Source organism: Labrus mixtus, chromosome 9 (genome assembly GCF_963584025.1).
Source record: "Labrus mixtus chromosome 9, fLabMix1.1, whole genome shotgun sequence".
NCBI lineage: Eukaryota > Metazoa > Chordata > Actinopteri > Labriformes > Labridae > Labrus > Labrus mixtus.
This window is the reverse complement of record NC_083620.1, coordinates 1,253,961-1,281,199: the sequence shown is the minus strand read 5'-3', so window position 1 is coordinate 1,281,199 and position 27,239 is coordinate 1,253,961. Positions and strand designations below refer to the sequence as shown.

General features: G+C 39.3%; 3 protein-coding genes across 6 annotated transcripts; 1 reads left to right on the top strand and 2 right to left on the bottom strand.

The window, feature by feature from the left end:
• The first annotated feature begins 938 nt into the window (after positions 1 to 938).
• Positions 939 to 4,625, top strand: ccnp (cyclin P). 2 transcript variants are annotated; one of them, XM_061045850.1, is made up of 9 exons: positions 939 to 1,131; positions 1,634 to 1,759; positions 2,254 to 2,323; positions 2,468 to 2,637; positions 2,774 to 2,872; positions 3,280 to 3,435; positions 3,595 to 3,753; positions 3,838 to 4,016; positions 4,163 to 4,625. In XM_061045850.1, exons 1-9 carry the CDS (start codon positions 1,078 to 1,080, stop codon positions 4,329 to 4,331), a joined length of 1,182 nt encoding a protein of 393 aa, XP_060901833.1. In that variant the 5' UTR covers positions 939 to 1,077; the 3' UTR covers positions 4,332 to 4,625. The 2 variants fall into 2 exon arrangements, with proteins under 2 accessions (XP_060901833.1, XP_060901832.1); XM_061045849.1 differs by having other exon boundaries at positions 2,465 to 2,637.
• Positions 4,626 to 4,995: 370 nt separating this feature from the next.
• On the bottom strand, positions 4,996 to 12,284 carry LOC132980001 (sodium- and chloride-dependent GABA transporter 2-like). Its single transcript, XM_061045848.1, has 15 exons — positions 11,585 to 12,284; positions 11,371 to 11,505; positions 10,517 to 10,657; positions 10,165 to 10,252; positions 9,923 to 10,055; positions 9,714 to 9,848; positions 9,378 to 9,481; positions 9,122 to 9,246; positions 8,680 to 8,792; positions 8,446 to 8,583; positions 8,135 to 8,237; positions 7,598 to 7,698; positions 7,346 to 7,516; positions 5,574 to 5,653; positions 4,996 to 5,543 (listed from the first exon to the last, which is right to left on the bottom strand). Exons 1-14 carry the CDS (start codon positions 11,766 to 11,768, stop codon positions 5,594 to 5,596), a joined length of 1,731 nt encoding a protein of 576 aa, XP_060901831.1. The 5' UTR covers positions 11,769 to 12,284; the 3' UTR covers positions 4,996 to 5,543; positions 5,574 to 5,593.
• Positions 12,285 to 15,095: 2,811 nt separating this feature from the next.
• On the bottom strand, positions 15,096 to 26,856 carry vwa7 (von Willebrand factor A domain containing 7). 3 transcript variants are annotated; one of them, XM_061045844.1, is made up of 17 exons: positions 26,448 to 26,856; positions 25,035 to 25,313; positions 24,540 to 24,773; positions 23,258 to 23,354; positions 21,441 to 21,575; positions 20,686 to 20,881; positions 20,362 to 20,531; positions 19,219 to 19,331; positions 19,004 to 19,120; positions 18,447 to 18,665; positions 18,059 to 18,191; positions 17,721 to 17,873; positions 17,528 to 17,620; positions 17,131 to 17,414; positions 16,506 to 16,642; positions 16,207 to 16,366; positions 15,096 to 15,821 (listed from the first exon to the last, which is right to left on the bottom strand). In XM_061045844.1, the coding sequence occupies exons 1-17, from the start codon at positions 26,493 to 26,495 to the stop codon at positions 15,267 to 15,269; spliced, it is 3,123 nt and encodes a 1,040-aa protein (XP_060901827.1). In that variant the 5' UTR covers positions 26,496 to 26,856; the 3' UTR covers positions 15,096 to 15,266. The 3 variants fall into 3 exon arrangements, with proteins under 3 accessions (XP_060901827.1, XP_060901829.1, XP_060901830.1); XM_061045846.1 differs by having other exon boundaries at positions 25,035 to 25,317; positions 26,448 to 26,855; XM_061045847.1 differs by lacking the exon at positions 26,448 to 26,856 and having other exon boundaries at positions 24,540 to 24,796; positions 25,035 to 25,144.
• Positions 26,857 to 27,239: the final 383 nt, after the last annotated feature.

Below are 27,239 nucleotides of genomic sequence, written 5' to 3'. Positions count from 1 at the left end.
ATGTATGGAGGCCGTGGTCCTCCAAGTGGGTGGCCAAGGTTCGAATCCCACCTGTGGCTCCTTTCCCACATGTTGTTCCACACTCTCTCCCTGATTTCCAACTCTATCCACTGTTCTATCTATCCAATAAAAAGGCACAAAAAGCCCCCCCAAAAAAATCTAGAAAAAAAAGCAACATTAAACAACTGGGAAATAGTGCATGGCGTCATTGCAAAAGGTAGCCTTTATGAACCAGTTAAAATGTAAAACACTTAAGAGTTAGTTTTTGTTTCTCTGGTCTAAATCTTAGAATGCAGGATTCCTCCTTCATCATATGGATCAGATATCAACATGGTGGTAGACGTAACATCCATGACCCAAAACTGAAAGTTAGTTTATTATTTATTGCAGGGATAATGTATGGCAAAACTGTCTAGATCAGTGGTTCTCAACTGGTCAAGTCTAAGGACCCACCTAACTCCTTCATGAAAATTGTTTCCTAAATTTCTGATATCAGATTTATTGAATGACTAAAAAGTGCAGTTTGGACCTCAAATGGTTTGAAACATATGACGGAACAAAGAGAAGAAACAAAACCAACATGTTTGAAGAGGCTTCATAGACTTTTTTACACTTTTTTTTCCAAGACCCAATGAAAATGGCTCCTCGACCGACTTTTGGGTCCCGACCCACCAGTTGAGAACCACTGGTCTAGATAGCCTACTTTGACCTATGAAGAGACAGTCGCATTCACACCAATGAAAAGTAGGCTATAGACTAGCCTTAGATCAAAATGTGTTTGATAGTCCACGAAATGTTTCAGGAAGCATGGCCTAAATCAGATTAAAATTCTGAATGTAAAAATTAAATGGGTAGCCTAAAATAAACGTTTTTCTGTTGTGTTTTTTTCTCATGAATCAAAACGAAGTTTATTTTTTCAAACGTCGACAGGAAGTCCCAATCAGTGGGACTGGGTTGTCTATATGAGCCGCTGGCTGTCACAGCAGCGTGGTTGCTCTGAGCTCCAGGCCTCCGCCGACACCAGTGGATAAGTAGCTGCAGCGGCCCGGCACGGGAACACTGTCTCCGGCTGTAACTATGGCCAGGACCGGTTTCTGCGACTCCAAGCCCCTGCTGGACTTACACAAGAAGGTGAACACCACCTGTTAGATCAAAAGTTAATAGGGGCTCTTCCAATCGTCAGAAAATACTAATTGTTACCTCTTTCAAACATTTCCCCTCATGAATCCTTTGGTTGGTTTTTTGTTTCAAAAATTATGGCCACGGAAAAAAGTTTTTCCTGAGCAATTTTTTAGAGAAAAAACGACCAAATTAATTAAACATTGAGCCTGCCAATCACACTGTTCCCTAGTTGACCTTAATTAAATAAGAATCCATTGCTGAAACAGGCCAGGTTAGAACAATTGCCTTCACCTGCTTTGACCCCAGGTGTGTCAGGGAGTCCCTGATTAGACTCTGGCAGGACTAGCGTTAGTGAACTCGAGAGGTTTGTGGAATTTACTAAAGTATGAACTGCAGCCAAGGTGCCTCGATTTTATTTAGTGTGTTTTGAAAAAAAAAAAGGGGGAAGGCATGACATTTTAAGTGTCTAGGATCCCATCAGTTTTAGATAAAGAATCCGTTTCCCCTGCAGGCGGACGAAAGGCGAGCCCCGTTAAGAACGTGGGCTAACGCCTGTGGGCCCATAGACCGCTGGCAGCCTGTTGAAGTGGAGGAATCCAGGATGGCCCCTGTCAAAATGGAGACGGAACACAGATGGGTATGCCTTCTGTGCTGCTTGTCTCCTTCTTTTTCTCGCTCTTGATTTAACTTATTTCTCACAATATTAATCCTTTCAGTATTTCACAAAAATACTCTTTGGTATTTTGCAGTACGAATGTTTAAAGGCTATCTGTAATCTTGCTGAAACCTTAATATGCTAATGCTGTAATCACTGTAAACTTCTTAGCTTCAAAGCGTTTGTTAGATTTTTTTAGTCCTGAAAACAACAAACCCTGTTTCTTTTTTTAAATATATATAATTATTTTTATTACTTTCATGCTTTCCATCAGTCATACTTACAAGTTTTTATCAACGAAAGTAATAAGATAACATTTAACTCAGTTACACTTTTCAAGAGTAAAATCAGGATCGCATGAGATATTTACCTTTATATCCCAAGACACAGCAGAGAAAACACATAAAATAAAATAAAAAAAACCCAAGTTGCAAACTGCATGTTGCACCATTTAGTTATGTGTTGTCTGTTTACAGGAAAGAAGGTTATCAACACAAACAAGTGAAGGCATCCTCCTGGGCTTCCATGAAGACAGTCACTCAGAAGGTAGAGTTGAACACCTGAATTTTTAAACTTCACACCAGTCTCAAACAAAGTGTGTGTCTGTATAATGGACCTGTTTCTTCTGATATTGTATATTTTGGTATCCAGTGAATATTAAAAACCCACATGTGTTGTTTTGTGTAGCAGATGCTTGTATGGAGGAGCCTGTGCTTCTTCCCCCTCTTGGTCTGCAGAGTCTTCACAGCCTTCAGGCACTGGTGCCCAGCCTGCTGCGCCACGAGGTGGAGCTGGCACTGGAGAAGCTGGACCACATACGGGACCATACATACGCCTGGGACATGTTTTTAGACATGATGGTGAGATAAACAAAGGTCACCTAACAGATTAATGTGTGGTAGTCTGACACATTGACAGAAGCCACCATTGAAGATAGGCACAGTCTGTTTTGCCTTCATATTTTTGTGCCTTTATGTTCTTTTTGTTACTCTGCAGAGAACACAAACGCAAAACTCATTAACCAACACTGACCTGCCCCGGCATTTCACTGACGCCACTCGTGCTGTTCTGATAGATTGGCTCATTCAAGTTCATGTAAGTCGCCCTGTGTATTCAGAGTTTCTTAATAACAAAAACAGAACATGTTCATTTCTGTGCTAAATGCTGAGCTGCTGGTTTGCTGATAGTTACACAAAAAAAAGTATGCTGGCTTTGTCTAAATGTAGCAGACCTTCACCTCTTTATAGTTAAAATATTATATCTCTTGGGGCTTTCTGTACATGTTAGTATTATTCAGGGTTACATGTTATACTATTTCTTCACCAGTTGTAGTAACTTCCTAACACAGTTCTATTTTCTGATGACTTAATGACTATCTTAAGCTGCAAGTTGTATCTTGGTTGCAGAGTATCACTCTTCTGATCTTGGTGAGCAAACCCTTTTTTTCTCAGTAAAAATAGGTCTGTTTCCAATTTTCACACACTTTGTTTATTTCCCACCAGGAGATGATGCATTTTCAAGAAGAGACCCTCTATCTGTCCATTCATCTCCTCAACCGCTCCCTGCGTCTGATTAAGGTGACTACATCCAATCTGCAGCTGCTGGGCATGGTTTGCCTTTTTGTTTCTGCAAAAAAGGAGGAGTGCCTTCTGCCTGAGGTACACTGACCCAGTCTCTTTATATGAAATGTTGACTTAATTAATCACTGTTTTTGTTTTTACTAACAAGTTACTCCAAATATCTAATAATGTCTTCTCTGGTTTAACAAAAGACTGATGTGCCTGACTCTTTCGTCTTTCACTGTGCATGCTCTCCAGGTGTCAGCTTTGTGCTACTTGATGGACCACACTTACACTAAGCATCAGCTGCTGCGAATGGAGCGCAAAGTCCTCTGCGGGCTGAAATTTGATTTGGCCTACTGTTCCCCTCAGTATTTCCTCGTCCTACTTGCCGCTGTTGCTCGCTGCAGTGCAAAGGTCTTGGATATAAATTGTGTTAGCTGCACAAAATAATGAGATTATTTTCCAGTTTTAGATCTGAAGTGTCAACTGTGCTTTCAGGTGGTGTGGATGGCCCGTTATCTGCTGGAGCTGTCTCTCCTGGAGGGGCAATGTGTGACGTTTCTTCCAGTGCAGCTGGCAGGAGCGGCCCTGTGTTTGTCCCGCCAAGTTCTGCAGGAGCCCCTGACACCTGAAGGGGAAGCTGCCTGGTGTCTTGCCTCCAGTGTCCATGTAGGCAGGTGTGTGTGAGACTCTGGATAAGCACTCTCCTTAACCTACTTTGCCCTTACGAAAGAATTCCTTTTGTGCCATGATCCTAATACATGAGATTCAACGTTCAACATTCATCCTGTACGTCTAGTTGATACCTGTTTGTGTTTTTTAGTGAGACCGTCCTCCTGAGGATCATGCACGTTTTGGCCAGTGCTGCAGCCAAAGCTCATACCCGAGAGACCTGTGCAACTTTTATTAAATTCTCCTCCCCAGAGACCATGCAGGTCAGCAGACACCCGGGGTTAAAGAATGACCCCGGTCTGCCTGACATGTGCAGTTGAGATTCTAAGACTGTATTATAATTTGCAATTGATCCTAAGGAGTAACCAATGAAATGGGTGAGGAAGAAGTGTGACAGATTTGATGCCAAACATTGTTTGACAAAGAGTTGTATGCATTGTGCATGCAAGTAATTTAACTTAGTGGCAAACCTGTTTTATGATCTTATCTTGCAGCTGGTTTTTGAAAATATTTGAAGTGTATTAATATGTCCTTGTCTTGTCAGTCTAAAAAAGTATGTGGGCTGTCTATCAATTTCTAAATTTTAATGTAAAATAAAGTGTCTGCTGCAACATTACTGGTTTCAGATGTTCATTCTGTACACCCCACTGGTTCCTGCCTGTAGGCTTTGCATTCAGGTCTGCAACAGCAGCGCCACCTTCTGGCTGTGTTGTTGGCTGTTCTCCTCAAACATGTGAAAACATTCAGACACATCTAATTCAATGTTCCTGTTTTTAAAAATGTAAAGAAACAAATGCATTTATGTATGCTGCAAAACTCTAATTTTCTACAGTGTCCGTTTGTCCTTCACCTTTTTTGCCTCTCAAACATGTTTGTGTTCTAATGAGCAGTAAAAGGTTAGCTGTCACAGGCTACATGTTTATGTGGGCATTTGTCAGCTGCTGTGTGTATTTGAACAACATGACAGAACTATAGAGGTCACAATGGGCTTCGGTTTAAGTTCATTGTGATATTTTTCTGAGTGTATTTGTTTGTTTATTTGACATGGACATGCTGTAACATTTAACCATGCACAAGTTCCAGATGCTCTTAGTGTTTTTTCACTGTATAATAAGGGAAACATTTGAAATTTCAACAGCATTTTTCATCTAACTATTTTAAGTTAACAAGTGTAAATGTCCAGCTAATTGATAAGAAATACTTAGTTTTAAATTAGTCATCTGAGAGTAATTAAAATGTGTCTAAAAAGAGTATCAACTTAAAAAACTAAAACTTATGGATGTGTAAGTTTTTATGTCACAGTTTGATCTTTTTTAATCATCACACCCTGTGACATCACACCTGTGATGATTCATTACAAGAACACTGTCCATTATAAACCAGTACTTCAATCAAACAGAGGATATATCCTTGGGTTTTAGACTTAAAAAAAAAAAAAGTAATTTCTCAATCAGTCTGCTCAGAGCTGAGTCTCTAAGTTAATGGAGACAAAAGAGCAGTTTAAAAAATCTCAGGATGAAGAACTGTTCCTTATCAACTGACATCAAACTCCTGCTGATCTTCTCCTCCGATGTGCTGAAGCTCAGCTTCCCTCTTCGCTCAGTGAGTAGTCTGGTAGAGGTCGGCACAAATAAAGGAGGCGCTGAAAAAAAAGAGAGTAATGTTAATTAATTGTCATTGATTTACTAAATATTTTTTGTGTACAATGACCTTCTCTCCAGAGCCACAGAAGTCCCGAAAGGACTATATAAAATATAATATATATATATATATTGTGTGCACAAGTTAATATCTTGTGTCCACAAGATATTAACTTGTGCACACAAGATAGTACTTAGCCTATTAGGCTATGGATATGAGTGTCAATAAGTAAGGTTTGCCTAAGCACTTCAATCAAATACTTTTCAAAGCACCCGTTTTCTTTGAGTAATAGAATAGTATTGTAACTTACTTTATTAACATGAACACATACAAACATGTGAACAGAGTTTTTTCATTTTTCTAAGTACCCTAAATCTGTAACCCTTGATTAAAGGGTTAGGAATTCAGTGTTTCTATTTATGTCAGGTAATATTTAAAGATAACTGTTAAAACGTTACATTTTGTTAACCTGCAGTGTGTTAAAGCAAAAAAATATTTTTTATAATATTCTACGGTATATGTTATAACATTTCAGTTATGTTGAGTTATCTGCATAAGGCTGAACTCAACTATTTGCTGAGGCAAATTCATTCCAAATTAACTTTTGAGATAATTATAATTATCTTGTGCGCACAAGATTGTTTTTTTTTTACTTTTTGGGACTTCAGGGGCTCCGTACTTATCACTATTGTTGCATACAATGTTTCTTTTGCATTGTTACAGTATAGCAAAACAGCAATGTCAGCAACCACTAGCAGAAACAATGACAGATAACAGTTAGATTCTGGCAACTTTTTAAGGCTCAAAGTAAGGAGAATGTTGTGTCGCTGTGAGGTATTTTAAAAAATGAAGCTAAACATTTCACACCTTTAAACTGACTAATTTCACCATCATCATGAAAATTCTTATAATCTAGAAAACTTGAAATCAACTTCTAAGTTGGATGGGACTGATGTCTTGTTCCTAGAATCTTTTTGGTTTAAAATGTCTATAGGAAGCTTGAGGCATTGTTTTCTCCGTTTCTTCAAGAGTATTAGGATACATGACTATGATGATAAAATCTTTTTCATTCATTTTTTTCCATTCAAATCATATGCTTTAGTTTTCATTTGATTTTATATATGTAGTAAAATTATAGTCAATTATAGTAATTGATTTGAGGATTCTGTCCACAGTCAGACTACTGCATCATTTTAAGATGATATTAAAATGGCATTTTGACTTACTGCCTTTACAGTATATATCTAAAGATAAAGATAAACTTTATTGATCCCCCATTGAGGGAAATGTTTTTGTTACAACAGCTCAAAAACATGAGTATAATTAGCAAAATAGCAAAAAGTTATAAAACAAACATATTTACATTAATTAAATAAAGCAAGAAAAATACAATAGAGATAAAATAATACTAGGCATATACTATAAACACTTTCACTTGTGGAAAGACAGAGGACAGTTCTTATTAAAAGGAGCTGCTCAGGGCCCCCACAGTGTCATGCAGGGGGTGAGAGGGGTTGTCCATGATGGATGTCAGCTTCACTAACATCCTCCTCTCACCCACCTCCTCTGTCCAGAGGACAGTCCAAGACAGAACTGGCCCTCCTGACCAGTCTGTTCAGTCTCTTCCTGCTCTCTATCTGACATCTACATGCCATTTCTTGAATAAATAATTACGGTAATCAAGTTGTCCTACCTGATAGAGGTTTCCAGTCCCAGTTAACAGTTTATAAAGCGCCCATCCGGGCACAAGAAGAATGGAGGAGAGGGCCGTTATCCAGCCAAACACGTAGGCCCAGGTGGGGTACACGTACCAGCGATTGAACGTCAAAGGCTGGTGCCAAACTAATGAAGCTATAAAAGAGCCCTGAGAAGACAAAAGGAAGAGAGATTCCTTTTAGTAAGATGTTATCAGCATGAACACTTACAGTAAGGAGTTAAGTCTTACCAAAGAGACCAGAGGTGTGAGGTAAAGCCAGCAGACTTTAAAGAATGGATTGGCATGCACCCCGGTCATGTCCTTTATGATCCTGTACATCTGCTCAGCTCCTTTGTTGTAGATAAGGTCAGATGAAGGGTATATGATGTCCACATCAGACAATAAATAAATCTTTCTTTGTATATAACTGTTTTTACCGACTACACAAGGAAGTATCCTATTTCCTTATTAATGAAACCTTTAGGACAAGATGCTCCATGTTTGTCATTTGAGAACAGGATGCTGCTGCTCTTCTGAGCCTACCAAATTATAACACCAAGCCAGTGTTACAAAGTGGAGCTTTGGAGTAAGACATAGATGTTTACCAGTTCAATACATGTAATGAATATGTTACATACTAACTCACAATACTACTGATGCATTATGGTAAATATATACAGTCAAGTGTTTGTGGATCTTTTACTTCAAAGTTAAGATACCTCAGCCTTTGTAAGTCTAACATAGTATTGCCAGAGTTCCACTTTTATAACATCCTAAAATACATACCAAATATCCATCCCAGTGCCAGGGTTTCAAACACACAGAGAAAGAGGATGCAGGCTCCGTTACAGGCATAGTAGTCAAATATCTGGAACACATACATCCCTCCCTGGAGACAACAGCAGGGATGTTTATTTGGCAATAGATTATTCATTTTAATTTGGATGTAATCATAAGTTATATAGAACCTATTCCTGACACTTTTTCCACATTGTTGGAATAATAAAACAAAATTATGATTCATGAATTGTTAATATTTGAGCAGAAATACTCTCCGATGATGGATAATAAATATAAACATAACAGTGAACACTGACCTCAGTAATCATGACAAGCTGAGAGAAGAAACATATGAGGCAGAAGAAGAGAAGGAAAAGCTCTCGTCTGCCTGCCCTGCGCATTACAGTGGGAAACATGTCTATGATGGATGTCATCACCACCTCCATGACAACAAACTGTACAGAAAGGACAGGGCCAAATAAATACATTATCCAACTGTAAATAAGATCATTAAAAAAATAAATAAAATAAAAAGTTCATTTCCATCTTACTTGTGTGTCGAGGCCCAATAGAATGAACATGACAAAGAAACATACGGACCACAATTGGGGCAGAGGCATCATGGCTACAGCCTGAGGGTATGCAATGAATGCCAAGCCTGGACCTGGAACACAACATCACAATAAACTTTACTTGGAAAAGTAAAGGTAAAAATATTTATCCAGATGTTGATGAGTGAAAAAGCCAGTCTGTCTATTTATTTTGTCTGGAGAAGTAAAATTGTAACCAAGTGTTGGACATAAGAGCCAGAACATGTTAAATCAATGAATTGTAGAAGGACAACCATTTACACTTCAAGTACAAAATCAAGTACAAAATCAACCACTGGAACATCTAATACAGTGTATACATGATGTAACCACAGCAACATGCAAGATGGCATAGTGCCATGATGAAAAATTGCATCATAGAATCTTAGGTGGTTTACAGCACCTGACTCGGCCACTTCACTGATTGGAACACCCTGCTCGTGAGCCATGAATCCCAGCACGGAGAAGACTGCAAACCCTGCTACTACACTGGTTACACTGTTCAGTAAACACAGCCACAGACAGTCTCTGAAAAACATGGAACAAATTATTTACTTATGATTTATTTATTTTATTTTTTTTACTTATATGCCGTTATGTGTCAGAAAAGTTACTGAAACAATCCTGCTAAGAATAACCACACCTTGACAAATACTCACTTATAGCAGTTGTTTTTGTAGGGGTTGTAGCTGCCCAGGACAGTTAAGGAGCCCACACCCACGCTATATGAAAAGAAAATCTGAGCTCCAGCCTCCATCCAAACCTGTTTTTTAAAAAAGCACCACGGAGTATTGTCAATGGAAGTGTACTTATACAGCACTTTCTTTTACTCTTCTGACCCACTTTTACACTACATGTCACAACCACCAATTCACAGAGGCTGCTGTGTAAAGTGCACCATGCTATGTATCAGTATTAATTAATACCATTCACACACATTTACACACTGACGTTACTGCCATCGGGTACACTGTTACAGTATGTAAAGCTCCTACCTGAGGGTCTGTGAGCCGTGAGGGTTCAGGCAGGAGATAAAATAAGACCCCTTGTAGAGCCCCGGGAAGAGAGAGCCCACGGATCAAAAGGATCAACAACATGGCATAAGGGAATGTAGCAGTAAAATATACCACCTATAAGAAAAACAACTGTTCAAGGATTTAGAAATATATTGTGCACATAATGACATAAGGGATAATATAAGTACCTTTCCGGTGGACTTGACCCCTTTCCAGATACAAAAGTAACAAGTGATCCACATTACAATTAGGCACACCAGCACCTCCCACCTGATGCTGCCTATCTCCTCAATCCCTCCTGAAATGGCAAGCACTCGTCTTCTACAAGTTCAAAGACATGTGCAGAAATGATTTATCAGAAGTAAGTGGGACACATTTTTTGCAAATTTAAAATAAATGTCAGGCTTCATTTGTAAATCTACAGACATACTCCCAGAACTCTGTTGCAGCAGAGGTTGTGTTTGTCTGGTTGGTCCATTCAAAGGTGTTATTACGTGTTGAAAAGTCTACACAGGCATCTGAAAGGATACAGAGAATTAACAATTCTAATAATATGGGAATAAATGAAAAGGAGTTTTTTACCAAAAGCTTTTGCATATTGTTGACATTGAAATTAATCAGAAAAAACTTTTAATAATCAACTACAAAGTGAGCCTGATGATGTTTTCTGATGACAGAACTTAACTTTATAGAAATGTACAGGAAGGGAATCAGCTGTCATAACATCACTCAATTGTTAGTATTTTGTTAAGTCAACCTTCCTGTGTGTGAATGTATCCAACCTGTGTTCCAATAGTTGTTGCAGCTGGCCCAGGGCAGCTGGGAGCTGAAGGAGAACACCAGGAAGAGCAAAGCCCAGGACAGAATAATGATGTAGGTCATACAGCTGTATAAGAGAATCAGCTGCCCACCATAGCCAATACCTGTGGGCCCAGATAATTGTTCTTTGGTACTTACAAACATTACAAAAAACCTTCATTCAAACAATTATCAGCTTTTCTTGTATTATTTTATTTTATTTTTGGTCTAATTTCAGACTTGTATTCTTCAGCCTGATCAAATACTGAATCATGTGACATCACCTGACCAGCCATAGTTTAGTAACATACACCTTACGATGAACCATTGTCAGTGATGTACTTGTGGTCATTCGGTGTAACGGGTCTCATGGTGTGTCTAAAAAGACTTTATACAACTTCTTTTCATATTAAAAGTAGTACACCCTAAGATATTTTATATATAAAATATGTGGATTTTAATTTAAATTGGGTATCACAACTGAAACATGTCCAATGACCCTTTAAAAAAAATATTCATCTTACTTTGGAGTGAAGGTCACAGAGGTCATTTAGCTGTTACTTTTGTCAATGTTTACCTTGATGAATGACGTGGATGGAAAATGTGTTTTTCATTATTTGTGTTTAGGTTTGTCTTTGCTCCAGTCAGTTTCAGAATGTTAATGAGTTACTGCCACACAAAATCCCTCTGACTTTGACAACCTAAAATTAAATAACCAACAGCAGTAAAGAGGCCAATCAGAAATGTTTTGTTTTTTTCAATTAATCAGTTTTCTGTGTTTTGTACTGTAAATAATATTCAGCCTTGCTTTGCTCCTGTTAGGTCCTGAACATTTTACCTTCTGCTAGAGGGCAAAGCTTCCTCCAGCAGGTGATGCCTCCCTCCTGGGTGTACTGACCCATGGTCGTCTCCAGCAGGAACAGAGGTACACCACAGGTCACCACAAATACCAGATATGGCACCAGGAATGCACCTAAAATATGAAATTTACAAAACACTGCATACCAAGCACAGACTTAGGGTATCAATAAGGCTGCATCTTGTTTGCTTACCCCCTCCATTTTTGTAGCATAGGTAGGGAAACCTCCAAACATTGCCTAGTCCGACAACATTACCCGCCACAGCCAGTAGAAACTCCACCTTCTTCCCCCAGTGTCCTCTCTCCTCCACCTCCACGTACTTGTCTTTTTTGACACATTTTTTATCCAACATATCCAAATGCTCCGTCTGGACCATATGTACCTTAAATCCCTTTGTGTTCAAGTTTTCTCTGCTTTTATATTCACCACTTCTTCTGTGTCATGTAATGAGCAGCTCCCCGACTAGTTAATCAATTATCAGTGGAAGTGTAAATTATCTCCAGATATTCTGTTGAATTCTCTAAACAAACGACTGATTTTAAATGTAAAGTTACTTTACTCCACATTATTACTGGTAAATAATAAAAAATACATTTTTTATTTACCTCATTATTAATTTACAAAACTATTCAAGTGCATTGTTGTAGACTTCTTGTCTGTTCATTTTAACACTTCCTATATCAAGCAGCTACCATTAGACAGTAAACACCATGTCAAAGACTGTGTATGGATCCTGCTAAACCCACATTTATCTGGCCTAAAAAAGAACCATAAAGAGCAGAGAGGTCCATGTTGATACCTAGATAAATCTTTTCCTGTCTGTTTCTTTCTGGGCTGTTTGGCTTTTCTCTGCATCGGCTCTGTGGTGTCACATGTTTATTGAGTCTGAGACTGTTTGGATTCTTAACGGCTGGCTCCCCGACCTGTCTTCCACCTTAACAATCAATCAATCAATCAATCAATCAATCAATCAACCAACCAACCAACCAACCAATCAATCAATCAATCAATCAATCAATCAATCAATCAATCAATCAATCAATCAACCAATCACTCAATCAATCAATCAATCAATCAATCAATCAATTTGCTGCTATAGGCTTAGACTACCGGGGGAACTGGCAACCTGAGCTCCTCTCTCTCTCTCTCTCTCTCTCTCTCTCTCTCTCTCTCTCTCTCTCTCTCTCTGTGCATATACAGTACATCATATTACTGCATGTATCTATCTATAAATCTCAGTCACTAACCACCTACTTTCCTGGGAGCTCTTGAGCTCTCTTAGGCTCCTCAAGATCGTCGGTTGGCGGCTTGCCAGAACAACCCCCACCCCACCACTACCCCCTCCCCACCGGATTGCTGATGGACGGTCTACCTCCCCCCACCCCCTTGCTCCCTATCCCTCTTCCTGCATCTTATCCCATCTCTCCCCCTATTCCTTTCCAAGCCCGGCACAGTCTAGTCCTGTGAAGACTGTTTCTTCATGAGTCGGGGATCCAGCTGAAGATTTCTGCCTTTTAATAAGACAGTTTTTTCTTACCACTGTAACTTTTGCTGCTTTGCTAAAGTGCTCATGATGGATATGCCGGATCTTTGTAACATAACAATAAGTAAGATCTTTTACCTGCTTTTTGTAACATAACGATGAGTAAGGTCTTTTTACCTGCTCTTTTGTAATGTTAACAGACAACGAGTAAGGTATTTTACCTGCTTCTTGTAAAGTGTCTCGAGATAACACTTGTTATGAGTTGACGCTATACAAATAAAAATTGATTGATTGATTGATTGAATCACTCAATCAAACAATCAACCAACCAATCAATCAATGTTATTTGTATAGCAACAATTCATAGCAAATGTTATCTCAAGAAATTGTCACACTGTGCTTGGTCACATGCGGCATCTAATGCTATTTAAATCAGTTGCCATCATTACTACATTTTGCAGCAGTTTCTACAGTTTTCCTGCTGGAGAAAGTAGTGTCCAAATGATTCACTCCATGGCAGCTACAGTGGGTACGGAAAGTATTCAGACCCCTTTACATTTTTCACTCTTTGTTTCATTGCAGCCATTTGCTAAAATCAAAAAAGTTCATTTTATTTCTCATTAATGTACACTCAGCACCCCATCTTGACAGAAAAAAAAACAAAATGTAGAAATTTTTGAAAATTTATTAAAAAAGAAAAACTGAAATATCACATGGTCATAAGTATTCAGACCCTTTGCTGTGACACTCATATTTAACTCACATGCTGTCCATTTCTTCTGATCATCCTTGAGATGGTTCTGCTCCTTCATTGGAGTCCAGCTGTGTTTAATTAAACGGATTGGACTTGATTAGGAAAGGCACACACCTGTCTATATAAGACCTTACAGCTCACAGTGCACGTCAGAGCAAATGAGAATCATGAGGTCGAAGGAACTGCCCAAGGAGCTCAGAGACAGCATTGTGGCAAGGCACAGATCTGGCCAAGGTCACAAAAGAATTTCTGCAGCACTCAAGGTTCCTAAGAGCACAGTGGCCTCCATAATCCTTAAATGGAAGAAGTTTGGGACGACCAGAACTCTTCCTAGACCTGGCCGTCCAGCCAAACTGAGCAATCGTGGGAGAAGAGCCTTGGTGAGAGAGGTAAAGAAGAACCCAAAGATCACTGTGGCTGAGCTCCAGAGATGCAGTAGGGAGATGGGAGAAAGTTCCACAAAGTCAACTATCACTGCAGCCCTCCACCAGTCGGGGCTTTATGGCAGAGTGGCCCGACGGAAGCCTCTCCTCAGTGCAAGACATATGAAAGCCCACATAGAGTTTGCCAAAAAACACATGAAGGACTCCCAGACTATGAGAAAGAAGATTCTCTGGTCTGATGAGACCAAGATTGAACTTTTTGGCTTTAATTCTAAGCGGTATGTGTGGAGAAAACCAGGCACTGCTCATCACCTGCCCAATACAATCCCAACAGTGAAACATGGTGGTGGCAGCATCATGCTATGGGGGTGTTTTTCAGCTGCAGGGACAGGACGACTGGTTGCAATTGAAGGAAAGATGAATGCGGCCAAGTACAGAGATATCCTGGAAGAAAACCTCTTCCAGAGTGCTCAGGACCTCAGACTGGGCCGAAGGTTCACCTTCCAACAAGACAATGACCCTAAGCACACAGCTAAAATAACAAAGGAGTGGCTTCGGAACAACTCTGTGACCATTCTTGACTGGCCCAGCCAGAGCCCTGACCTAAACCCAATTGAGCATCTCTGGAGAGACCTGAAAATGGCTGTCCACCAACGTTCATCATCCAACCTGACAGAACTGGAGAGGATCTGCAAGGAAGAATGGCAGAGGATCCCCAAATCCAGGTGTGAAAAACTTGTTGCATCATTCCCAAGAAGACTCATGGCTGTACTAGCTCAAAAGGATGCTTCTACTCAATACTGAGCCAAGGGTCTGAATACTTATGACCATGTGATATTTCAGTTTTTCTTTTTTAATAAATTTGCAAAAATTTCTACATTTCTGTTTTTTTTTCTGTCAAGATGGGGTGCTGAGTGTACATTAATGAGAAATAAAATGAACTTTTTTGATTTTAGCAAATGGCTGCAATGAAACAAAGAGTGAACAATGTAAAGGGGTCTGAATACTTTCTGTACCCACTGTATGTGTTCTATGTGATGTCTGACATTCACAAGTTGTATCTGAAAATATCTCAAGCTGTCGTATGAAAAATACATGATTAATACTTTATTCAGTGCACCATCTTTAAAAAGTTAAAGTGTCAACTACCCAATGAACAATAACAAGTGTATGTGTTGCTATTTGGGAAGCTGCTGGGTCCAGTAACAACACAAAAATTAATTTGACATGCAAATAGTTTGTCATCCCATCAACCTAAAGTACACAAAAGAGTAGACCAAAGAACAAGAACAAGACCCCTGTGAGAGTTTTCTGTCCAGCACTGCTAATGTCTGTGCTCACGTCTCTTTGTTGTCTCTGCTGACCAGATGTTAGATGGCAACGTCTCATGTTTCCAGCTGTGTCCCAGATCAGAAACTCTGCCTGAGCAGAGCAGCAGCTTGACGTGTACCTCACCCACAGTGGCTGAGACGAGCCCAGAGCCCATTCAGATAGATTCAAAGTGGGCTCCCCTTTCTCTAATCTTGCCTTGTGGTGGTGGTGCTGGTGGCCTCCACTGGTTGTTTTGTTCTTGTCTGCCTGTTGCTGGTCTGAGCCGGGCTTTGCCTCACCCGTGCCATCCTCACTAGGTGGGGGGTTTTGAAATAAAGTTAGAATGCCTTCACCCTTCTTTAGCTGGAGGGCTGCGAGGCCAGAGCGCCCCCTGTCGGACACAACCAGAGACATACTCCAGTTGGACTGACTGCATATGTCAGGACAGGTAGACAATACCTGTGCTGCAGAACAGGATGGTGGGGATGTGTCAGCGTCCTACAAGTGAAAGAGTAAGGATGTCAGTCCTATACAACAACAACATAAACAACCATTTCATAATAATGAATAATCTGATCTGATCTGGTCCACTGCACAGCTCCTACATTACACCTTTTGTACATCTTGTGTTTTTTATTTTTTATATTTTACATTTTTTTATTTTATTTTATATATTGTAATAGCTTCTTATACTGTATTATTTAAGTTGTTGCTAGTTCTGCTTTATTTCCTTGTTAATTGTTTAGCACCAATACACCAAGTCAAATTCCTTGTATGTTTAAATGTACTTGGCAATAAACCCTGATTCTGATTCTGATTCTGATCCTGATTCTGATCTATCACGCAAACACAAATCAAAATAGAACAGGGGAGTCTTGCTCACCGGTGGGACCACAGTCAAGTAGGACACTGCATAGTTTAAGTCTGGAGAGTCATGCGCACGGACAGTAAGTGTAAGGGTGACAGTAGCTCCTGCCTGAGCTGTGGCAGGAGTGTGGAGTGCCACCTGACCATGGAAAGAGCCTTGCTCTGCAACATGGAACCTGAGGGAGAGAAACTTAACATTTAAAAAAGAGAAATGTTTCTCTATGATACTGCAATCATACGGCAAATGATTGCCAATTGAAGACAAATATGACATAAAATGGCATGATAAAAATGTTGCTGTTCATTCAGCTCTACCTGTGATGTCCTTTCTTTTGAAAATAGCCGTAGTCATCATCACCAGTCAGACTGAAGAGTCGGGCTGGGCCATGGTTCAGGACATCAAAGTCCACCATTGTGCTGTGACCAGGTACTAGACAGGGGACTGAAAGCACCTGAGGAGACAGAGACACACACACTATGACAGCAGCAGTGAGGTACAATAAATAATGACATTACATGAGGCAAGATCATCTTAGTTATATGGAATGTAGTTAAAAAACAAGTGATGAGTTTGCCTCATGTGGAAAAATTGAGCATAATCAGAAGATAGCTGTGCTGGTGCTCTATTACGACTGATAAAGAAGCAGCAAACATTGATTTTTGTCAATTTTAAGACCTGTTTTAGACAATAGCATAGCTTCTCATTAAGCCTGTTAAGCCTCCCAGAGTGGATAATTTGCAAATAAAAGTCTCTTTAACAAGCACCTATCACTTAAAGTTTATAAAGTTTTATTTTCAATATAAGTTGTTCAATAATTACATCCTCTTTTTTTGTACATCACTAATAAACATTTCAAACATTTTATGAGCTAATAGGCATATTTTCTGACAAACAGAATTCACATTATTAAATTCACGTCCTGCTATGCAGAAGAACTACCTGTATCTGAACATGAGTTGGATGGATCATCTCTGTGGAAACACGCTCCAGCTTGTTTCCTTTCCTGTCTTGGCCCAGCAGTCGAACACTGAAGGGAACTCTGGGGACAGACTCCACCCATCCCACCAGCTCCTCCACAGAGAACAATGATGAAGAGGAGGAGGAGTTCAGCTTCACCTGCTGGATGTTCTCCCCGTCAGCTCCCAGCAGCATCACATGACTGAAAGACATCTCCTCATCTGGAGCGACACCTATCACTGCCAGCACCAGGAATGCAGCGACACCTGTGAAAACAAGGAAACAGTCGGTTTTGCAAAGTGACAGGAAAGCGAATGATTTTATGATTAACACATCACCAATGCAATATCAGTGAAATACCAAAATACCAATGACTTACCAGCCACTGGACTGCCCTCCATTCTGGCCAGACCTGGATGTGTCTCATTGGTTACGGTGGCAAAGTAATAAAGGAAATCTAAACTGCTGTCACCTACAGAAAAAAAAGACAAATGGAGTTCCGCAATGACTAATGCACTGGTCATAACCTCTTAGTGAACTTGCTGAGTGTCATACACAGGTTCCCTCTTTACCTATTACATTAAATGTAAGGTGTCCATCACTCTTGGCTTGCAGTTTCCACAGGCCTGGTTGTATAGGAGAAAGCAGGGTGATACGGTAAAGACCCTCAAAATGCTGCAACTCGGCCAGAGGTCTCTGCTCTCTCAACAAAGACTGGATTTGGTCTGGCAAAGGAAGGATGATGTAAACGTGAATAACTTGAATGCAAAGAATAGCAGTGGCAGTGAAATGTATGGACACGTACTGAGAGCTGTTCAAAGACAGTAGTTCCAAGAACTAAAAAACAACATGATGCCTGGATATAGCTGTCATCAACAGCTTGTAAATGAATATGACTGTCCCTGATTACCTGATGGACTGGTGAGAATACATTCAGTTAGACTGCCAGTGACATGCAGTGTGATGTTTTTTACTGAGTTGTCCACTCTGAAGGAATGGGAGGACATCAGCTCTTGGTCACTTTCCACATGAAGGAGGGTCACCTGGGAGGACGGAAAAAATGTTTTGACCTCAAAGAGATTTAAAGTGTCTGATAACAAACTACTAAAAACTGGTCACATGTCATCTTGTATAAGGACTCAAATGATTAAACCACTAAACCATGCAGACCCTAAGTTTTAAAGACCCATTCCCTTCCTATTAGTTCCTTTTTGTGAAGCATTTAGCAGCTATGAAATAGACATTTCAACTAGCAGTTGGTGCAAACAGACAAGTGAAGAGTGTAAGACTTGCCAAACCTTGTCAGCAGCTGTGTTATCCTCCACTATGGCAGACACTTTGTGGATGTCAGAGTTGGTGGTGAATATTGTCAGTCCTCCTGACAGATAGGACAGGGAAGAGTAGAGAGAAAAACGATCAGGAGACAGAAGTTCCCTGCTCATCCTCCTCCTCCTCCTCTTCCTCCGTCCTCTACTCTCTTTTGAGGAGTTGGGGTCCTCAGTAAGCAGGAATGTAACCTGTGGCAAAAAAACAGCCTAAACATGAGGCACATGCTACGAAAATATACTAGAACAAACTTTTTTACTTCAATCCCCTAGCTGTAAGATTAGACAGACACGAGCAGGGTGTGTATTATGTTAATTTCAGAAAAAGCATCGCTGGAGAATGTGTCTTCATATCCCAGATAGTCATGACTGTGTTTTGAGAACATCTGGATTTCTTTAAATGGCATCAGCAGAGTCTACTGATCATCTTAAAAAGAAACATTCAGGCCTACATTTAAACTGCATTTGTGCAATATAGAGATTTATGTAACTCTATTTGAGGTTAATCCTCTTTGATAATCGAAACCTACCTTGCTCTGTTTCTCCAGTGCGAGGGCCTTTACCGCATCAAACAAGTGGGCGTCTTTAGGGGAAGCATCAGTGAATACAAATATCTCTGACAACGGTGGACTATGAGTGAGAGCCAGCTGAAAACAGACAGCAGGATGGGTAATTAGTTGCTACATGTTATTTGAAATTCTCATACTCTGATCACAGTGTTAGAAACGGACTGCACCTCATTTACCTGAACAGCAGAGAAGCACATCTCTGGTTCATCACCTCCTCCCAGTGCCATCAGGTTCTCCATAAAAGTCATAAACTGGTCTGGATCATCAGTCTCAAAGACTGGTCCAAACCCTGGCACAACGCAGTAGATAGAAAAGTTAGATGGTTTACAAAGACTTATGACTTTGTGAGCAGAACTATCAGCAGATCGATCAAATATGAATAATAACCATTAAACTAAAATGTAACGCTAACCTTGACTACTAAGCTGAATTTCACAATGCCTATCAAAATATTTCAGCAGTTTGCTGAGAGTTGAATAAAAAAAAGCTTACACCACCATGACAATATGGTATCTAATGTAGCTTAGCTTAGTTTATCTTATTTTAGCTAAATTAAGCTTAGTTTAGCTTAGCTCAGCTTAAAGACTGAAGACAGGTGCAAATAGTTGGCCTAGCTTTGCACAATTGTTCTAAAAAACAATTATACCTCTAACACTTACTTAGTAATATATTGTATCACATCTGTTTAGTCTATACAAAAATCCAGAGACAACACATTTCAAAAAGTCATGTTTTTTAGTTTTTTAAAGTGTTGGGTAGGTGCAGAGTGACTGTAATCTTACCATTGTTCAGAGATAGGCTAGCATTTTTTAAAGGAGAATATTTCTTTAAGATCTACTTCATGGCAAAAGCAAAGTGAACACAAACAGTTTAGACACGTTTGATTTGTTGAATTTAATTTCATAGTCAGAGTGTTATCTGTAATAGTTTGTTGGATGGGGTTCAAGTCAAGTAATTGTGATTCAACAAAGTTCTTCCTGATTAGATGAGATGAGAAAAGTTTTATAAAAGTTTTACTTCAATCATCTGTGCATCTTACTTACCATGGATTTAGGCCAGGCCCTAAGTTTATGTCAATCACTATAAAGTACATTTTACTATTAATCTAAATGTATGAAACACTATTTGACAATAGCAACAACATCTATTGTAGTTAAAAGAAAAGAGGTAAAGGAGGGAAGTAATCAAGGATTATAGCACGATAAGTCGTCAGTGTTTTGCTGAAGTGTTTCAAAGTCAACAGAGATAGTTTCCAGCTCTGATGGCAGACCTTTCAAGCTCTATCCACTAGACAGGGAATTTCTGACTTAGACCATCACCTGGGTCATGGAAAGGCACAAGGAGAAAAGTGCCAGGATGTTCAGTGCTGCGGGTGCGGCTCTGGATGATAGAATGAACCCGTAGGCGAGCAGCAGTTATCTCCTCAAACATACTTCCCGTGGTGTCCATGACAAATACCAATGCAGGAACCTGCTTCACACTGAAGAGCCTGTCAAAGGACATATTTACTAATATTTACTTACTCAAAAGCTGAAGATATTTTTGTCATAAATAGTGTTATTTGCAAAACCCACTGTGGAGCCCACTTTTTCTTCCTCTGACGAAAATACTGCAACAAAAAATAAACAGCAGTTCAAACTTACCTTAGGAAGGTGTTGTGTCCCACAGTGTCTCTGAGGTCTCTCAGGACACTCAGAGTAGCCTCAGTAGCTAAAGTGGCAGCTTCCACATGGAGGAAATGGTGAGGGGAGAAGATAGGTGAGGTGCTGTCCTTGTTGATGCCCCCTTTGGCCCCCATATAGCGGCTACTATCCAATATTCCTCCATGACTGCATTTGCCTGTGAAAAGTGAGTTTAAAGTCTTTATATGTGATTTTTCACACTTAAATGTAATAGAAATCAAGTATATCCTCTGAAAATAACTCTGTGAGTCATGACTGTCTACAATGGGTGTAACACCCGAGTCCCACTGTCTGTGATGTTTTCAGAGTTTTCAGAGTCCTATCTTCACTTTGTTTACATCGCCCGGACGGCCGGCTGACTGACTCCTCCCCTCGTGTATAAAAGTTGTTTAATTGAGGGACTAGAGAAAAGAAGAATAACATACTGTACTCACTGCTTAACTGTGTTTCTAGATCACGCTCATTTCAGGTAAATTTACATGCAGTGTGAAGATACGAGCATAATAAAGATCGCTAGCATTAGCATGCTAACACAACAATGCAGCGTGAGTTGTTTTGGTTTCATGCTGGTGCTCAAGGGCGACATCTACTGGATCAAAAAATCTCATATAAAGCCTTTAAAAAAGTAAAAAGCCATTCAGACGTTATATGTAAGAAAATACACTTTATTCAAGTGTCTTTTTGCAGCTGTTGGAGTTGAAGTTGTAATGACACACCCTGAGGCTTTTTGGGGAAGGTGCTGAAGTAGCCAGTGGTGAGCAGCTGAGAATCTTGCTGTGTTTCTGTGAGTCTGGGCAGAAGGTTACCTCGACAGGTTATACTGAAGCACTCCATACAGGTAGGAGTGTTGCCTGTAGATATAAGGAAAGAGGGTTAAGGCAATGAAAAGCTACAAATCATTACTGCACAAGCGAACCGTATCTTGAAAGATACAGTAAATACTTGCAAACTGGTGTTACCTTTGGTATGATTATGGAATTAAAGGCCTTTAATTCCATAATCAGTTCACATGTTTAATATAATGAGCGCCGGAGAAACTACACAACATTTACCTAGGCCCTCATATGTTGGGTATAGTAAAAGGTAAAAATCATTAAATCCTTAGCGTTCGCCCCAGTGATGTCTGATTAACTGTCCTAAAGCTTAAGGTTTTCAATACACTGTCATATCTATTAAAACAGCAGTTTGAGAAGTTGGGCTGTAGACCAGGGAATGTGTGGCATTTCTGCTGAGAAATGGCTGAAACAATTAAATGATAATATCATTATGATATTTATTATTATTATTATCATTTATTGCCAATTGACCTGTCAGCTGAATAATTAATTGACTATTCATGAAAGCCAAATCTTAAGACTTACATTTTTAATTTATTAAGCATTATACATGCTTGATTTCTTTTTCTCTCTGAAGTGAAAATGATCATTACAAATGTTACCCTATTTATCCAGAGATACGAGACTGATTTGTTTGATGATATATTCTGTAGATAATTTATACAAAAAGCATCTCTGTTGTCACCTGGTCGGCTGTCTCCCTGCACACCAGCTTTCCATTTTTTATTATCATCCACATGGTATAACTGTGTAAATACTTGTGTCTTTTTATATTGTACATGTTACTAGGTGTGGTTGTATAGAATGGAGTTCCCTTCTGTTCCCAGTAACATGCATGTGGACCTTTGTTCTAGCTGTCTTTCCAATGAAAAATGACTGACCTTTTATTTGGTTAGTTCAGTCTCAAGTCAACGTGCCTTTCCTGTTTGCCTGCATTTAGGTCCACATTCTCTTTAACAGAAAACACCTAACAAAAGCATGTTCAATGTAGATTTCCCAAAACCAACAGGTGACACGTCGCTGTAACATTCACATTTAGATGAGGTTACATTAGACTGCTGGTATGGAAATTGATGCCTACAGGCCATCTGCTGGCTAAGACTTTAAAAATGGAAATTGAAAAAAAAAAAAAAAAAGGAAATTGAGTCGCTACTTGTTGCTGTGTTACCCTTCATTAAACAGGCTTTATTGACTGGAGGGCTCTAGCCATTTTGGTACCCTTAGGTAAAGTAGCATATTGTAAATGGTTTAATACCTTTTCAAGGTGCCCATCTGTATTAACTATATTTTGGTCCAGAGAACAATATGTTGTTTCTGCTACAAGTGAGAGGACAATCCAAAAGGCATTGGTAAATGTCAAAGAGCTATGATGTATTTATGTTATTATAGCTTGTCAGTTTAACATCCATCAATAGCAAGCCAGAAAAAAAAAAACATCTTAAGCACAGGTACATGGGAGGGTCTGTGAACCTTTCACACATGTCATATTATTTTTAAAACATGGGAACACCAAGAATGCAACAGGCCCAGTAAGTACTACTTAAACTATTGGCTGACACATTTTAGTGAAGGTGTGCATAATGATACTCAACCTGTATCTGGCTCAGTCTATCATAAAGTGGTTTCATGCCCAAATGATTAATAAATTCATCTCTCATTCTTGTAACTCAATAATCAGTGGTGAATATATTGATTACCATTAGCCACAGGGATGGCAGGCTCCTCTGGCTGCAGAAGGTGGAGGTAAATGAACTGCTTGCCCATCTCAACCCAGTTACTGTGACTGTAGAAGTCCTGGCATAAAAGAAGTTTAGAAAAGCATAGCATGGTTACTTTTGTCATAAAACATTGACAGGAATAATGCTCCAACAGAAGACCCATAACTACAATCTATATGTCTTTACTCACTGCTGTTCTCATCCCTTAATATTCTGACTCTTCATAAACTGTTTGAAATAATACGATTTTGGGATCTCTCGATATAGTCATAAAAAGCTTAAGGCTTAAGTTCTGTTAGCAGAGTACTATATTTTTTTAAGATTAACATTGTGGGTTTTGGTTATATCTAAGGCTGTCAAAGGACAATTTTTTTTTAATCACTTAATTTAAGTCTCTTAATTTTAATATTTATTTGTGGTTGATTTAATTTTTAATCGCACGTTTAAAATACCTTTATTTTACATTTAAAAATTAAAATGCGAAGTTAGGATTTATTTAGAATTTTTGAACTGTCTTAAGCTGAGAGTTCTTTACTTGCTGTTTGAATTCAACTCTGCATTTATTTTGAAATAAAGTAAGATTGAAGGGTATGACATTAACTTGTTATCTATAGTGTTGTAGTGTTCCGAGACCAAGACAAGACAAGACCAAGACCAAGACCATAAATATCACAGACAAATCATCATCTTGTGTGCAGTAGGTGTTTAACTCAGTTAGACTGTAACACTGTGAAGGCTGCAGCCATAACTGGTATTAAAAGTCAAGTTATGAATGAGTTAAAGTTATTTGTTCTTTTAGAAAAGGGGCCGTTTTCCTTCGAATCAAAGTAATGACAAGGAAAAATAGCCTGACAGTGGTGGCGGTCTTCATTTGATATCCGGAGTCTGCCGACTCCAAAACCGAGACAAGACTGAATAAAAACACTTTCGATTCCAAGACGAGACAAAGACCATTAAAACGTCGTCTCGAGACCGGACTTGAGACCAAGACCAATTTGAGTACAACACTAGTTATGGATCCAAAACTAAATGGAAAGAGCTTAAAGGAACAATAAAAAAGTGAAATGTTTGATGTAATATTAGATGGATATTAGTTGTGACTTGTCAGCTGTTGCTAATGGCGCTAAAAAATGATTGCATTAATTTCAGGTCTTAATTAATCCTGATTAACTAATGCAGACAGCCCTAGTTACTGTATATCACATTTATATTGTGTTCTTTTTCTAATGTATTTGTATAATAGTGCCACCGTGTACTGTACCTGCAGGGAGTGAAATAGCTGGCCCAAGCTGTGACGAGCACTTTGGTATTGTTTGGCCCTCACTGAGAGCAGAGTCTTGGCCCAGAACTGCCGTAACATCACAATGGCGCTGTCCACGTGCTCTGAATCAAAGTGGTACACTGGGTCCGCCCTGGTGGAGCTCAGGAAGTCCATGGCTGCGTTGGATTTCACCACCTCTCCCACAGCTCTCCAGAAGCCTCGGCCCAGTCTGGTCTGGGAGGAACACAGAACCATTACTGAAAAGAAGTGAAGTTCTGTGCTCAAATATAACAAAGTTGTATGTGAACAGACATGACATTTTATTTTATACATTAATTGAACAGAACCACCAAAGGCGGCTCAATACCGTCCCACCTATAACTAAGTGATATCTTAAAATACATATAGATATTTTAAATATATCAACCAAGGCAAATCAATATTTTATGGCCTCCTGAATGTATAGTAAAAACTTGGCTGCTTCAAACAGCTCACCTGATTCTCTACATGGTTTTCTTGGTGTTTCTTTATGTCTCTTAGAGTCTCCATGGTGACATTGAGAATGGCCTGCTCAGTGATGTATTGATGGGTTTGCGAGTCCCAGGATAACGTTAACACTCTAGACCAAAAGTTGGGGAGGAAGCCAGTGCATGGTAAAGCCAGGAAGAGAAGATAGGCAAGAATAAACCGGTGCACTTGTCTCCCAGTGCCTTCCCAAATTCTTCTTCTGCCCTGGGTCATCATGTCCATGGGATGTGGGTAGTGGGTCACATCCTACCTGCATTAAATTGAACAACTGTTAACACATTAACACATACAGGTGACACAGAGCAACAACAATCATTTGGAGTTGTGTTTCTAGACACCTCTGAAATGTAGGTCAAAGAATATCAACTTTCTTTTGCTTTTTACTTTGTTGCTGTTTTGCTGTTGTGGCCAAGGAATCACATTTTAATTTTTTGTGTGCAAAATGAAAAGTAGAGCTGAGGGGACTTCAGGGGCAGGTGATCATTATCTATGGCAGTAATATTAAGAAACATCTGTTATTTGATTTTAATTTACACTCAGGTTAAGCAGCTTTGGACAATCATTTTCACTTTTTTACACTTTTTTGTGTGAAGTTGCAACTTTTTCACCCTGAAAGTCATGTTGACAATATTTTAGTTCAAACAATAACAAATATTTGGCAGAGACTTAAACAAAAGAATTACCTAGAGCTTTTAATGATTGGAGATGCCATCCAAAAAGTCCCCGTATTAAGTCCCATTTTTGAGAAATGTTTTGTGTTAAATTAGTCAGTCTATGCCAGTCATCTGTTGGTCCTCCTCAAAAAAAAAAAAACTCCTCAATTTCCGTACACTATTGTTCCTTGTCCTCCTTATTTAGATACAATACTTTGGTTTTGTTCTCATTGTCTGTGCTTTTCCAAGGGAGGGACCTATAAAATACTGCTCCCTCCCCTCAGCCACCATCTCCATTTAGCAAATCACTTTGAATTGATTGGCGTTGTCTCTTAAACTGAGAGCACTTAGATTCATCCTGCAGAAGAAGTGTCAAATACTCAATCACTTTTTGGGGACATTTCTATTTTCACTATTTGCACTTCGGTTCACTTTAAGTAAAAGCCTGTAAGAAAATTTTGCCTTGCACGTATAATATTATCTGGAGCTCGACTTGATCCCCTAACAGAGCAGTAATGTTAACTAAATAAAAGTGCAAGCAATTTTTGGGATAAGACTAAACTTTAAAAACTAGTGCATTCTTCCTTTTTGGTTAGGATGTTATATTTGAAAACATTCAGTTTTGAATTCTAAACCATACTGTTTCATATCAACCAGTAAACCACAAACATACAAACAACTGCTTAAACATGTACTCAGACATTTCACAGAATAAAAAAGTTCTCACCTGACTTCCAGCAGGTACTAAAAACACAATGCATGTACATCCATACATAGACTTTCACAGCATATCCTTAGCAGCAGTAACGGAGCCCAGTATCAGCATTCCTGTCAGTGAAACAAAGTTATTGAGTCTTGACATTGGCTTGCCCTTGGACCTTTGTCTCTTTCCAGTTCTTTGGTATAAGCAAAATAACAAGCCAGATATGAATGGTAGATGCACTTTGCTTGAGAGTTAGGCTAACAACGGTTGTTCTTGAGTGCATTTGGTGGTGAGGGGTTACACCATGAGGCAAAAGACATCTCATCATGGCTCCCCTACAGCCTCTCCCACCTCCTTTGCCCCCATTATTGTACGGTGCATTGATTCACCACAATGGGGCTGCATATATTACCAGTCAGACTGTTCAATGGAGGCCTTTCCCCACCCCCTGCCCCCCATCTATCACTAATTCTATTCCTCACAAGACAAAAAAACACTGCTTTTTAGAACTGCAAACACTAAAACCCCTTCCGAGTTATCACATGTTTTAATTCACACTTCTTCATGAAATAAAAAAAATAAAAAAGTTTTGATGCAGAAAAGGTTTTGTCTATGTTCTATTCCTTGGAATACCAGAGAAAAGTTAAGCAGGTTTTTATAGTCTGACTGGCTATTGAGAAACTGAGTCAGCTTATGATGCACCTAACTTAATGCCTGTATTTGTATGGGAACCTGAAAACGTGGGAACTGTTCTGCTAAACCACATTTCCTGTAAGCATGCTACAGGTGAGGTTAGAGCATGTTTCCTGTTTACCT